Below are 14,610 nucleotides of genomic sequence, written 5' to 3'. Positions count from 1 at the left end.
AATACCAAGCCACCTGGCTCTCTTTAGCAGCACTGCTGCTCAGACTTCTGCTGCAGCCCTCTTGGCTCTTTAACAGAGTTCCCGTACACCCAGTACCTCAGCACTCTTTAACAGCTTCTCTTTCAGCCCACAAGCTTGGACCCTCTGTCTACTCTGACAGACCGACCTGTGCAGACATGCACACTTCTCCCTTACACGCCTGGACTCCTCGGGAGGGTGGAGCCCAGAACCATGGTGTTGGCTTTGTTTTAAGCCCAAGACCCACCTGTGCAATCATCCAGCCAGACTGCTGGCTGGTCCCAAAACCCGGTCCCAGGATTGGAGATTCCGAACTACCACAATATATATATATATATATAATTATTATTTTTTTGGATATGTAATATAGCGGAAAGTGTAAAATGTTTTTTTTCTTCTTTTTTTTTTATTGTCTTTTTTTTTGTTTATAGTGCAAAAAATAAAAACTGCAGAGGTGATCAAATACCACCAAAAGAAAGCTCTATTTGTGTGGAAATAATCAATTTTGTTTGGGTACAATGTTGCACAACCGTGCAATTCTCAGTTAAAACGACGCAGTGCCGTATCACAAAAAATGGCCTGGTCATTAATCAATCACTTCCCGCCGGGAGGGTATACGTTGATGTCCTCCCATTCCAGTGTTTATACTGGGATGATGCCTACACCTACAGGCATCAACCCAGTATCGTCCTCTTCAGCTGGTGGTTCTGTGCACCATAAGAACAATCATAGCAGCTGTTTCCCCCACCGCCACCACCACCCTCCGGTGCTTCTACCAGCTCGCTCGTGTGATATGCAAGCCGGAAGAAGAAATCCACCGGCGCTGGAAGTTGACCATAGAGATTTCCAGGGAACAGATGGTCCCCAGTCATCTCTATGACTCTCTGCCATACACTCGGCGGAGAGTGAGATCGTCCTGTTTTATTTTATTTTATCTCAGGATTTCCAGTCTGGAGGAGAGATGTGGGGTCTTATTGACCCCACATATCTCCATAAAGAGGACCTGTCACGCACCATTCCTATTACAAGGGATTAGGGATGAGCTCCGGCATGTTCGCACTCCACGCGCAGAGCCCGCCAGGAAGTCAGAACGGCGCTGCGCTAATCGTGAGACATTTTGTGTGGCTGCAGATCGGGAAATGTCTCACTGCCTGTGATTAGCGCAGCGCCGTGCCGACTTCCTGGCGTGCTCTGCACGTGGAGTGTGCGAACACGCCGGAGCTCATCCCTACAAGGGATCTTTACAATCCTTGTAATAGGAATAAAATATGAAGAAAAGTGATCAAAAAAAATGAAAGGGAAAGTGTAAAAATCATAAAATGAAAATAAAATAAGCAATAAAAAAAACAAAAAAACATTAAAGTGCCCCCATCCCCGCGAGCTCCCACGCAGAAGTGAACGCATACCTACATCGCACCCACATATGTAAACGTCATTCAAACCACACGTGAGTTATTGACGTGAAAATTAGAACGAGAGAAATAATTCTATACCAGGACCTCCCCTGTAACTCTAAACCTGTAAAAATGTGAAAGCGTCTCCTATCTCCTATGGAGATTTTTGAGTACCAAAGTTTGGCGATATTCCATGAGTGTGCGCAATTTTCAAGCATGACATGTTAGGTATCTATTTACTCAGCGTAACATCATCTTTCACATTATGTAAAAAAAATTGGGCTAACTTAGATGCTTTGTTTTGTTTTTTTAACATGAAACTGTTTTTTTCCAAGAAAAAAAAAACATTTGAAAAATTGCTGTGCAAAAACCATGTGACATAAAAAGTTGCAATGACAGCTATTTTATTCCCTAGGGTCTCTGCTAAAAAAAAAAACACACACACACATTATATATATATATATATATATATATATATATATATATATATATATATATATATATATATATATATATATTATGTGAATGTAAAATGTATATGTAAAGCGCTGCGTAAATTGACGGCGCTATATAAGTACCTTACAGTAATAATTTATGTTTGGGAGTTCTGAGAAATGTTCTACCCCCAAAAAATTATGATTTTTACATGTAGGAACGAAGTGCCGGAATTGGCGCGTTATGAAAATGGTTAAGGGGGTAAATCCTTCCGGGGCTGAAGTGGTTAAAGTAACGCAGTGCCGTATCTAAAAAAAAATGGCCTGGTCAGGAAGTTGGGTAAAACCTTCCTGAGGTGAAGTAGATATAAGAGTTTACTGCCGCATAGAAAAGGTTTCATTAAAATGACATTACCCTGCTAAAACCTGCTATATGAGAGTTTAATGATAAGGGTTTCATTTACTTTAAAATTTAAACGCCAACTAGAACTCTCTGCTCTCTCTATACTGTACAAATATGGTCAGCTTCTGGTAGACACCGCCCATCTACTTGCCCTTAACCAACATGGCGCCTCGGAAACGGCGAGTAGGCGACGTCATGGCAGCTACCAAAAACATGTCGGACGCAGAGCTCCGGGAAGAGTTGCAGGAACTAGGTGTTTCTCCGGGACCTATCACTGACAGTACCCGAGGGGTATACCAAAAAAAGCTACTAAAGTTAAAAGCAGACGCTTCGAAAAGCCAGAAAAAGGAGAGCGGGAGGGCGAGGAGAAGCGAGGGGAGCACGAGGACTAGGCGCAGCGAACCCTTAGAAGACACTGGAGAGGATTGGGAGGATGAGGAGGACCGGGCCCCCGTGCTGGAGAGGAAGAGCTATGGAGGGAGGTCGGGAAGAGCAGAGGATAGGGTTTACTCTTTTAATAAAAGTGTCCCTGCTCACGTGGAAGACGCGGGACTATGGAGGAGTGACAGGTCCTCCCTGGCAGGGGGCCTTTTAGCTAGAAGCTCTACTGACTATGGTGACTACCCGGGGTATGAACATAGATCTTCTCTGGGAGGGGACAGGCTTCCAAGAACCACTTTTGATTCTAGTGGAAGCTTGGAACAGAAGAGCAGGTCCTCCCTGGGAGGGGACAGATATACAAGGAGCACACCTGATTATGGTGGCTACCTGGGGCAGGAGGTCAGGTCCTCCCTGGAAGGTGAAAGATTCATAAGCAACACCTCCAGTTATAGTGATTACTTAGGGCAAGAGGTCAGACCCTCCTTAGGTGGTGATAGATTTCCAAAAACCACCTCTAATTATGGTTCCATGGAACATGAGGTCATGTCCCCCATGAGAGGTGATAGATTTCCAAAAACCACCAATAGATATATTTCATTGGGGCACGAGGGCAGGTCCTTCATGGATGGTGATAGGTCTTCAATACCCACTTCTGGTTATGGTTCCTTAGAACAGGAGGCCAGGTCCTCGCTAGGAGGTGAGAGATTTAAAAGAACCACTCCTGATTATGGGGGCTACCTGGGACAGGAGGTGAGATTTAGATCTGCAGGTGAAAGGTCAGGCTTGCCTATCAGTAGGGATGAGGGTAGACCTTGGTCCAGATACAATGAGGGGGATGCAAAGGGCCAGCTTTCCTATAAGGACTATCCAAATCTGAGTCAAGGAAAATCTGCTCAAAGTAAACCGAATTGGAGTCGAACGTTAGAGTATTATCTATCAAAACTGGTGCGGGCACTGTCAGTTGGCCTGGTAATTGTCTTCTTTGGTATTCTCATTATGAAGAGTGGAATACTTGACAGTACACAACAGGATGACAGTAAGTTGGTTTTGTTAGCCTTTTTCTTTTTTTTTTTTTCTTTTTGGAGCTCACTAAAACTGAACTAAATGTTAGTCTCTCTCTTTATATTTATATATAGAAAACATATAATATTATCCCTCCCAGAGTTGTACAAGTTAAAGCGGGAGTCCACCAAAAAAATAAAATATTAAAAGCCAGCAGCTACAAATACTGCAGCTGCTGACTTTTAATAAATGGACACCTACCTTTCCTGGAGTCCAGCGATGTCTGCAGTCGCTCGGCTCACGGCCACTGTGCTGGCGCCATTCTCAGTGAGGGAATCGGGAAGTGAAGCGTCGGGGCTTCACTTCCCGGTTCCCTATTGTGCTTCCACGAGACACACAGTGCAATGACAGTGCAATGCGCTGTCTCTGGGGACCTGTGTGCCCCAGCAGACAGTGCGGCGGGACAGGAAGAGGTATAGACTCCCGTGGGAGTCTGTGCCTGGAAGTGGGTGCAAGTACCTGTCTTAGGTATCTGCACCCCCCTCCCCCCTGAAAGATGTCATATGTAACACCGGAGGGGGGGAGGATTCTGAAAAGTGGAGGTTGAGTTTTTGTGTGAACCTTAGCCTTAAGTTCCAGATGTGTTGTGTGTTTTTTATTTTTTGCAGAGTGGACCAATGCAAATCTGCATATTCTATACCCGAAAGCAAACGGAGAACCACTATAGTGATCACATGGATACTGTGCTGAGCACTGCCCTTCTGCAAAGTGAACCTAGGGGACAACTTGCGTGACACAACTATCATTCTTTGACCACCTTGTATTTGTTTTTATTATTGTTATTGAATAGAAGACATTCTGGACAAGGTGGCGATTGTGACATCACTGCCCCACCTCTTCACCTTGTCCAATTAAAGAGGAAATAAACTTCCTTTAATGGCTTTTACCTAATAGGTAAGCCTATAGTAAGGTTTACCTATAGGTAGTGTAAATATCTCCTGAACGTGTGCCGTTTAGGAGATATTTACATTACATGCAGCCAATGACTTCACCGGTGTATGTGCTGTGAAGGAACAGCCACCCATGCTATTTCTTGGAACGGCAGCGCACGTGCGGGAGTGACTTCATCACGGTTCTGAGCAGTCACAGGGCCGGAGCACGCAAACCCGGAAGCAAGACGGATGAAGATGGGACCTGCTGTAGCGCTGACATCTTGGCGCTGGAACTGCTTTGTTTTAAGTTAGGTTTCACATAATGTGCTAGTATGCAATGTATACTAGCACATTATAACTTTACCTTGCAGGGAAGCAAAAACAAAACGTCCAACGGTATACAACCACTTTAACTAGTTCAATACTAATCACTTCCACCCCCTTCATGCCCAGGCCAATTTTTGGCGCTGTCAAACTTTGACAATTGCACAGTCATGCAAAATTGTACCTACTGTATTTTTGCTCCATAAGACGCACCTAGTTTTTTTTTTTTTTTTTTTTTTTTTTTGGTGGTATTTAATCACCATTAGTTTATTTTATTTTTTATTTGCTAAACATTTGAAAAAACATTTTATAAGAAAAAAACATTACCTTAGTTTGTTTATCCTTTTTTGTACGTAAGTAGTTTTTTTTTTTTTTTTTCTCTTCTTGATTGGGCATCAATAGGCTGCTCTGACGTTCAGTGTTCTGATTATCAGTGTAAACAATATACCGAGGGCATTGCCCATTATTGGCTCGCCTTTCTTCAGGCAAAAACAGCACGTGAGGAAAGGACTTCCGATAACGGGCAAGTCTTTTTACATGTGATTGGACACAAGGACTGCTGTGATTCGGCGCTTAACCCCCGGTTCTGGGAGGACATCTCTGGACTCTCCCAGGACTAGATGATGGCGCTGTAGCCATTTTCCGGCTATAGCGCAGTCAGTAAGTGGTTAAAGAATGCCTTGTAATAATTAAAACAAATGCAAGTTGTGGCTGTGCCAAGGGGGTATCCCCTGTATTCACAATGCAGAAGGGCAGCAAGAGACAGAAGAATGTGACAATAGCTCTAGTAGCACCAACTGCTACAGTGATTCTCCACTTCCATAGTGGTCCCTCAGGTATACAATATGCATACTTGCATTGGACCACTCTGCAATAAAATGATACCTAGAGTTCAGCTTTAAAATGGAAGTTCAGCCAAAAACTAACTCTAAATCTACTGGCAGCCACATTCTAATCTAAGACCAATCTATGTAACCCTGTAAAGCAAAGATCGCTATTCTTGCCTTTTCTGAAGTCTTTGAATGTGGCTGGCAGTAGATTTTAGAGTTCATTTTTGGCTGAACGTCTACTGTAAGTATTTCAGAATATCCATTGAGATACACTTCTAATCCTGCATTCATTAAAGCCTAACTCCAGCCAAAAAATGATTTTCTGTTCAGTGGATGCTCCCATAATGTTGAATATGTGGGAACATTTTGGATTTTGGCCAGACACTGTAGCCAATCAAAAAAATTACCAGATTACTGGGTTATGAGGAATTTCCTACAGTTCTGTATCCATCACTAACTGGGTGACCGTATTGATGTCTGATATTTGGCCACCCAGCAGCAGGAGAAGGGATCTCAGTGTGGAGAGTTCTAGGCCATTCTCTGTCCTCCTTCCTTAGGCCCTATGTGGCTTAGTGTCATGCAGGATCAGAACTCTTGAGCAAGGTGAGGAAGATTGGCTCCAGTTGTTGGCACTGTTAGTTATTGTCACTCATCTTATATGTTGCCCCAAGTAACATTTACTGCCCACATGTCACATTTGCCCCTGTATTCTATGTATTATCGGGGTTGCTGGTATTTTTTTAGGTCAGCACTGTTTAGAGGACAATATTGCTATAATTAAACTAGTTTCCACCCGCCCATGGTACATTTACTGCGGGAGGGCTTGATCACGTACATGTACCAGCCTGTTCCAAGTTAGGGGCCCCTGCTAATTTGCACTGTCACTGTCTACAGCGGGATTTTGTCAGCAGGTCCCAGCCAATGATTTATGGCTGAGATCTGGTGATAGGCTGTAGCCAATCACAGCACAGGATCCTGTGTTTACAAACCTACAGGGCTCTGTACACAGATCAGGGATTAGAAACGGCTAGATCGGTTAGTAAGAGCATCACACATTATGCTTGTTAGGCACAATGTTAACCCTTCTTCCCAAGAAGTGTCATTAATACAGTGTACAGTATATCTGTTTATTATTGTCACTGTTGGTGTCAGTTAGTGTACCTCCATGCAAGGGCTTGTTGGCACCAGATTTCTGCCACCGTATCAGAGTCCCACTATAAGACGCTGATTACCGGTGTAGTGCCATATCTGCGTAAACTCCAGTTTATATACCATTGTTTTTAGATGTTGGAAGCTTTTTGTTTTGTGTCCTTTTTTTTTTTATTTTTTTTTTTTTTTTGTGTCCCCTTTTTTTTATTTCTATTTATTTTTGAGTTTATATAATAAAAAGCCTAGTGATGATCAAATGCCACCAAAATAAAGCTCTATGTGTGGAAGAAAAAAAAAATAGATGTGTGTAATTTCCATACAGTGTTGCATGACACTGCCAATTAAAGTAGCACAGTGCTGACTAGCAATGTCCTGGTCATGAATGGGTTAAAACCTTCCAGCCCCCCATGTGGTTATTTCCCTGTAGATCCAGGAAAATAAAGACACTATTTTGGCTCCACCTAAATTCACAACAGCACACAAAACCAGACACTTCTATTAGCTGCTATTAGCCAACACAAGGTCACAGCTTTACTGCAATAACAAACTTCTCTCCTCATCATCATAGCAAACAACATTATATTTAGAGTAAATCCCACTGATTAAGCCATGACAATAAACGAGAAGCGGGAATAGTGTAGAGATGATGCATCTTCAGCACGCATGCTCACGCTTTGACTAAAGCTCAAGGGAACCCTGGAGATGGAATGAAGTTTGTGTTACACAAATAAAACCGCTCTGTTACATAACGGTAAACTTGTAATGAAGTCGAACATTCTAAAATTATTTTATTACAGAATATCGAGTGCCATAAGGTGCCAGGACAAACTTTACTGTTACTACTTATACCCAGAGTGCTGCTAATGAACCTATGCAAGATGAAAAGCATTAAAACATCAAGTGTTTTGTACTTCTTTGGCGGCACTAGCGAAATAGCTGAAATATTTTTTGAGCTGGAGCAGTCGTTTCTGAATGAGATCTTGTGCCTGAATGGGAGGGTCTTGGATCAACTCTGGGGCAGAGGTTTATGGAATTGCCTGGGGCTCAGGCTTCAGAGCAATGCTGGTGCTTTAGGCCTCGTTTATACATGTGAATGGGACCGCTTGAAGTTACATGTGGTAAATCCACTGGGAGTTCTATATGAATAGCTGTGGGAGGGACGCCCCATTGAAAGCTATGGGAGGCTGACAGGTCTTGTATCTATTCACTGCCACTCCTGGAATGATTACATACAGAAAAAAATATGGCCTAGGACACATACGGTCTGAATTAATGCAAGGTGAAAATGAGGCCTGAAAAAAAAAGTAAATATAGCCTTTTCTAAGAATTGGTACACTGCAATACATATTTTTTGTTTTTGGGTTTATATATACTTTAACCGCTTGCCCTCCAAAATATCCCCCCCCCCCCTTCATGACCAGGCCATTTTTTTTTTTTCTTGTTTTTGCAATGCTGTACCCAAATAAAATTTGGCTTTTTTCCCCACACATAGAGCTTTCTTCTAGTGGTAATTAATCATAATACAAATACTGCAGCTGCTGACCTTTAATATATGGACATCTACCTGTCCAGGGAGGCCGAGATGTCAGCACCCCAGCTGATCTTTTGGCTGTCGGGTGCAGCTGCCCCCATTCCAGGTAGGGGAACCCGGTGTTCTGCCGTATAGTGTCCGGCCATGAAATAGTGTCCGCTCCGTACTGCGCATGCGCAGTACGGAGCAGACGAAGCTTCGGAAAATCTCCGAAGCTGAACGGCTTCGCTCGCCACGCTTTGGGCTCGGCCTCGCTGCCCTCGGCTCTTTTTTTTAATTCCTACTCTATGTCCACTTGGTTAGTGGGGATAGAACCTGGACTCACGGCGCAGGCGCCGTTCATCCTCGGCTATTTTCGGAATCTATGTTGCTGTGTACTGCGCATGCGCAGTACGCAGCGGACACTATCCGATGGAGGACGTTATTTGACAAGACACCGGCAGTGAACCCTTTCAGCTTCACAGCCAGTTCCCTATTGTGCAAAGCGCACTGCACTTTCGAATTGGCCCAGCGGCAGAAGGGGGGGTCCTGAACTTCTGAGAGACGGTGCCGTCTCCGGAAGTGAGGAACAGAAGGGAGAAGGATAAGCGGAAGTTCCACTTTAAATCTGTTACAGGGTGGTTGGCCGGGACGTGGGTAAACCTAGAGCTCTGCCAACCCATGCTTTGAATGCACAGCAGCAAAACTTTGAATGTAGTAAAGTTATCTTTATATAGTGTTGGCAGTTGGCTGTTCATGTTACCATCCTTTTTGAATAATAATAAAAAAAGAAAAGTTACCAGCAATTGTATAATACAAGGGCCCATCCGGAAATTAGCACTCTGGATTGCTACTTATTTGGTCATAGATAATACAGTCTGAATGAAAAGTATGTGACCAGCATTAGCTTTTTGTAAATTTGCTTGGCATTTATGAAGCAAATTGTAACAGAACAGAGAAAAAACCTAAATGTAGTGCCCTCTAGATATCACAAGATTCATAATCAAACAAAGCCTCCCACTTGGATTGTTACAAGAAGAGTTACTGCAGTAATAAAAATAAATATTAACTGTGTCAGCTGCTTTATTCTAATCCACGCACACATTATCAGGGAATGTATTTCATAATAATGACTGGAAGTAGAAAAAATCCATTGATAATGCAAAAATAACAGAAATCTTGTTTGAATTTTTTTAAATTGGTCCCCACCTCCCCACACACAATTATTAAAAGTCAGCAACTACAAATACTGTAGCTGTTGACTTTTTTAAATAAAAGGACACTTGCCTGCCTAGGGTTCTAGTGCCGTGCCCACCTGGCAGTGGCCCCCTCCCCCCACACTGCAAGGGTAAAATGCTGAGGAGGTTTCGGAAGATGCTGTATTAGGGTTTGTTGCCATGGGTGGGGTTTTAGAGCAGACAATTGAGCCATGGTTTTGCCACCCATCTAAACAGACATGCAGCTACTCGGCACTGCACACCTGCCACAATGCTTTGCTTCACAGCCATGGCAACAACTGTACAGACGAAGTGAGGGTTAAAACTGGCTGCAAGGTGGAAACCCATTGCCCCCTCAACACCCATCAATTGCCTTCTGAAGGGAGATCCAATACGAAAGTATTTTCAGCGGGGCGATGATGGCCACACCTGGAAACAAACCCTTAACTTTTTCTGTACTCCAGCAGCCAACTGTCAGCAGCTTTTGGCAACGGTTAACCTCACTACCCCATTTGTTTTTGTATTGCACAAGTCAAAAAAAATAGTTTTTGCCAGGAGTTTAGCTTTCAACCTGACCCGAGAAAAATATAGGGCTATCAATGCTTACTTTTTCCTCTCGTTTGTCCTTGCTCCAGACTAGCAATCATCCATGCACAGAATCCAGAGACAATTGGGGAACGGCCTCTGGATTCAGTGCAAGGATGATTACTGGGCTGGAGAAAGGACACAAGAGAAGTCAGAACTTATGATCTGCAGACTTGTTCTGGGCTTGGAGAATAAAGTATATTGAGTGATTATAAAGTCTTTATTAAAAAAAAAAAAAAAAAAGTTGTACTTGCCTCCTCTGTGCAGTTGGTTTTGTACAGAGAAGCCTTTTGGTCCCTCTTTGCTGCTCCCTGCCCCTCCCTCCTATTGAGTGCCCCCCATTGCTAGCAGCTTTCTATGGGGGCACTGGAGCCAAGTCAAAGCTTCATGCATCCATTCAGACTCCAAGCCCCGACCTGGCCCTGCCCCCTCTCTCCCCTGATTAGCTGACTTTGACAGCCGTGGGAGCCAATGGTGCTGCTGCTGTCTCGGGTCCCAGATGGCTAAGACACTTGTGGACATCGCTGGAGAAAGATTGGGCTCTGGTAAATAATTGAGGGGTACTAGTGAGGCTGCTACACACAAGGTTTTTTTATCTTAATGCCTAGAATGCATTAGGAAAAAAAAAATTCTGCCTTTACAAATCCTTTAACATAACAAAAAGGCAGCTAGCATTTTTAAAGGGAAAACCCAGTTGTGGTAGCCACTATATTTCTGTCTAGTTAGGCTTTTAATAAGTTTTTTGTCCAAAGTATAACTAAAGGCAAAACCTTTTATTTTATTTTTTTAACTTTGGAAAGGGTGGAGAAGGATTAGAACGCTTGTTGGTTTTTATTGCTGTCTGTGTGCCCCCCACCCCAGGCAAATTTACCCTCTCTATTTGCCCTGTTTACCATTTTCATTTAAAAAGAAAAAATCCTAAATTTTGGGTTGTCCCCAGAAATGTGATAGAAGTGAAATCTTCCAATAGGAGCACTAATTCTAGCGACTTTGGGGTGCCCAAGAAATCCCCCTAATTTTGCAGGGATTTCCTTTCAATGCCTGTTTGGCTATGGGACAGGAAATGAAGGGCAATTTCCACAATGGGGATACAAATGGCAAAAAAAAAAAAAAAATGAGAGGGGTTATATCCTTCCCTTGCTCTATCCAAGATTTAAGTTTTTTTTTTCTGTAGTTCTACTTTAAGACTTGTAGGTTTCCAGAATTTAGTGCAGTACTAGAATCTGTTTCCATTTCTCTATAAATACATCTCTGATCTACCGAATAAAGAAGCGGCGCAGGTAGCCTGAAAGGAACAAGTGATGACACCTGTTGCTGGCTAAAATTGGATGAAATGCCATTTGCCGTCTCTGAGAAGTGCCATGCTGTAATATTATCTCCTTGCGAATAAATAAAATGTCATCCAGAGTATAATAGAGTGCCCAGTGTTTGAATACTTATTGGCTGGTTTTATCTCTGGACTTTTCTGTGATATAGTACAAAGGCTACATTATTATTAAGGAGAATGAGCAGAAAATGGTTTTGCCTGTAGTTGTTGCAGGCCTTGGTATAGTAGCTCATCGATCACATCAAGTCATTTTGTATATGGTAATCATTGCTCAATGTGCATTATTGGAAGTGAAAATTTTTATTTTAAAGGGGGTTTTTTCTACATTTCAACCAAGCATTTCATGAGAGATATATGGTGGCAGCCATTGTCAATTTTCTGAAACTGATAGTTGCCTAGCTTCCGCTGATATTCAGACTTAATGGACGATTCACAATGAACGCACAGCTGCTGGTATTTGTTGGGAGAACGCATTGCTAAAGCGTTGATCCTGGTGTTTTTTTTTTGGTAGAACTTTTATTAAAATGTCTTAAGTGAAATTTGATTAACTTGTACTCACACAGGCACAGCGGTGTTGGGATGCAGTGGTTTGCAGCCTGCTGCTATGAAAAAAAGTGCTGCATGCAATTTTTTTTTTTTCAGCAGACACCACCAAAGTGCATTGGTGTGAACTGACATCATAGGAAACCAGGTAAGTTGCCTTGTCTTGTTGTGACAGTGCTAGACAAGGCTGGCCAGCATAAATGATATGAATGGGCATTCAATACAGTCACTGGGTCTACTCTATTCAAATTTTTTTGCAAGCAGTGCAGCCTCACTCAAATATTACAATGGGAGCAGTAAAAGGGTTAAAATGGTTGTCAAGACTGAAGGTTTTTGCCTTCATGCATTCTAGCCAGTAAGCCAGTGTCTTATGGACGCATAGAGCAGGGCTCAGGAGCTAGCATTCCCCAGTGCCCCCATAGCAAATGGCTTGCTATTGGGGACACTGTTCAAGGGGGAGGAGCCAGCAGTGGCGACAAGGGACATTTTAAAAAGAAGGTAGTGCTAAATGGGGAGTACTCGGAATGGTCAGGGGTGGGTAGTGGGGTCCCCCAGGGTTCTGTGCTGGGACCAATCCTGTTTAATTTAATAAACGACCTGGAGGATGGGGTAAACAGTTCAATCTCTGTATTTGCGGACGATACTAAGCTAAGCAGAGCAGTAACTTCTCCGCAGGATGTGGAAACCTTGCAAAAAGATCTGAACAAATTAACGGGGTGGGCAACTACATGGCAAATGATGTTTAATGTAGAAAAATTAAAAAAAATTATTTGGGTGGCAAAAATATGAATGCAATCTATACACTGGGGGAATCTAGGATGGAAAAGGACCCGGGGGTCCTAGTAGATAGGCTCAGCAATGGCATGCAAGCTGCTGCTAACGAAGCAAACAGAATATTGGCATTCATTAAAGAGGGGATTAATTCCAGAGATAAAACGATAATTCTCCCGCTCTACAAGACTCTGGTCCGGCCTCACCTAGAGTATGCTTTCCAGTTCTGGTCACCAGTCCTCAGGAAGGATGTACTGGAAATGGAGTGAGTACAAAGGGCAACAAAGCTAATAAAGGATCTGCAGGATATTGGTTAAGAGGAAAGGTTACAAGCACTGAACTTTTTCTCTCTGGAGAAGAGGCTCTTGAGAGAGGATATGATCTCAATTTACAAATACCGTACTGGTGACCCCACAATAGGGATAAAACTTTTCGGATCGTTAGTACAGAGCTTTCAAGAGCCTATCATGACAGTTCATCCGATTTATTATTCTAACGGACGTGCACAAATTTTTTTTTTCGTTTGCCAGATCGTACGATTTTCATTCAATCAGTACAGCTGTCATTCGAAAATGCATTACATCACATGACGTTACTTCCGAAATGTATTTATTTTTATTTTTTTCTGGCGTATGAGCATTTTCGTGACTTTAGTAAACTCATCAGATTCGATCTGAGATTAGCATGGAAAAAAAAACGATCATTCTTCCGATAATCTCATTGTCTGTACGGGGCTTAAGGCCTTCTGTACACTGCTGCTGGTAGACGGACGTTTAGGAGCAGTTGGGCATTTTTTCAACTGCTCCAGAACTCTCCTCTGTTATCTTATCAGTACATGTACACGGGGTCCTTTAGAGGCTTATTTGGAACCCAAATAAATGCATTCAGAAGCTGTGTTTAAAGGCGTTTCGTTTACAGGCATTTTTCATTTTTGAAAAAAATGCATATATTTTTCAGACGCTTCTAAATGCAAACGCAGCAAAAACATGCTGATAAACGCGCCATCTAAATGCGGCAAAAATGATGTTTTAAAGTGGGTTACTATCTGTCAAGTTAAATCGTTCTGGAGAGATTAAAAATGTCCAATGTACGTTAAGCCTAAAGCCCCATACACACTATCAGATTTTCTGCTGATTTTTGTCTTCAGATTTACCATAACCATATAATGTGAGGTGAAACCTTTAGGAGTTTCAATTTGTTATGCAATCAGGCAGGCCCTTGCACTACATGGTTTTGGTAAATCTGAAGACAAAAATCATCAGAAAACCTGATAGTGTGTATGGGGCTTTAGAGCGGCAAGGATGTGGAATTCCCTTCCACAGGCGGTGGTCTCAGTGGGGAGCATCGATAGTTTCAAAAAACCTATTAGATAAGCACCTGAACGACCGCAACATACAGGGATATACAATGTAATACTGACATATAATCACACACTATGGAAGGTGTAGGTGGCTGCTTCCCAAACCTGCTGCCCATTTAACAGGCTTACTGGCATGGTTTTACCCATATGGTACTTTGATTAGTGCAGGTTTCTTTTTTTTTCCCCAACGGCAGAAAAGACTACAATTTTACTGTGGCATGGCCTGCTTTTGACATTCTTGGAAGTGATTATATGGGATCTATTTCCTTTCTATTAAAGGTCAGGTTGTTTTACAATTGTGCTAGACTCGTTCATATTATGTGACAGTTTGACTAAGTTTATGGTTGCATTTGGATAAGTAAAAACTGGTTGCTAAGACTTATTGGACGTTTTGCAACAAAATCAATATCAGAAAATGAACTTCTTACTA

At 42.5% G+C, this 14,610-nt stretch overlaps 1 protein-coding gene across 1 annotated transcript in view; it reads left to right on the top strand.

The window, feature by feature from the left end:
- Positions 1 to 2,397: 2,397 nt before the first annotated feature.
- LEMD2 (LEM domain nuclear envelope protein 2) overlaps positions 2,398 to 14,610 on the top strand; it is a 40,572-nt gene continuing 28,359 nt past the window's right edge. The window contains exon 1 of the mRNA XM_077481411.1: positions 2,398 to 3,666. Coding sequence (XP_077337537.1) covers positions 2,412 to 3,666 — 1,255 coding nt within the window. The 5' untranslated portion in view covers positions 2,398 to 2,411. The remainder of the gene's footprint in view (positions 3,667 to 14,610) is intronic.

Source organism: Lithobates pipiens, unplaced genomic scaffold, assembly GCF_037356315.1.
Source record: "Lithobates pipiens isolate NorthernLeopardFrog02 unplaced genomic scaffold, aLitPip1_a1.2 Scaffold_16, whole genome shotgun sequence".
NCBI classification, from domain to species: Eukaryota; Metazoa; Chordata; class Amphibia; order Anura; family Ranidae; genus Lithobates; species Lithobates pipiens.
This window is presented reverse-complemented; position numbering and strand designations above follow the sequence as displayed.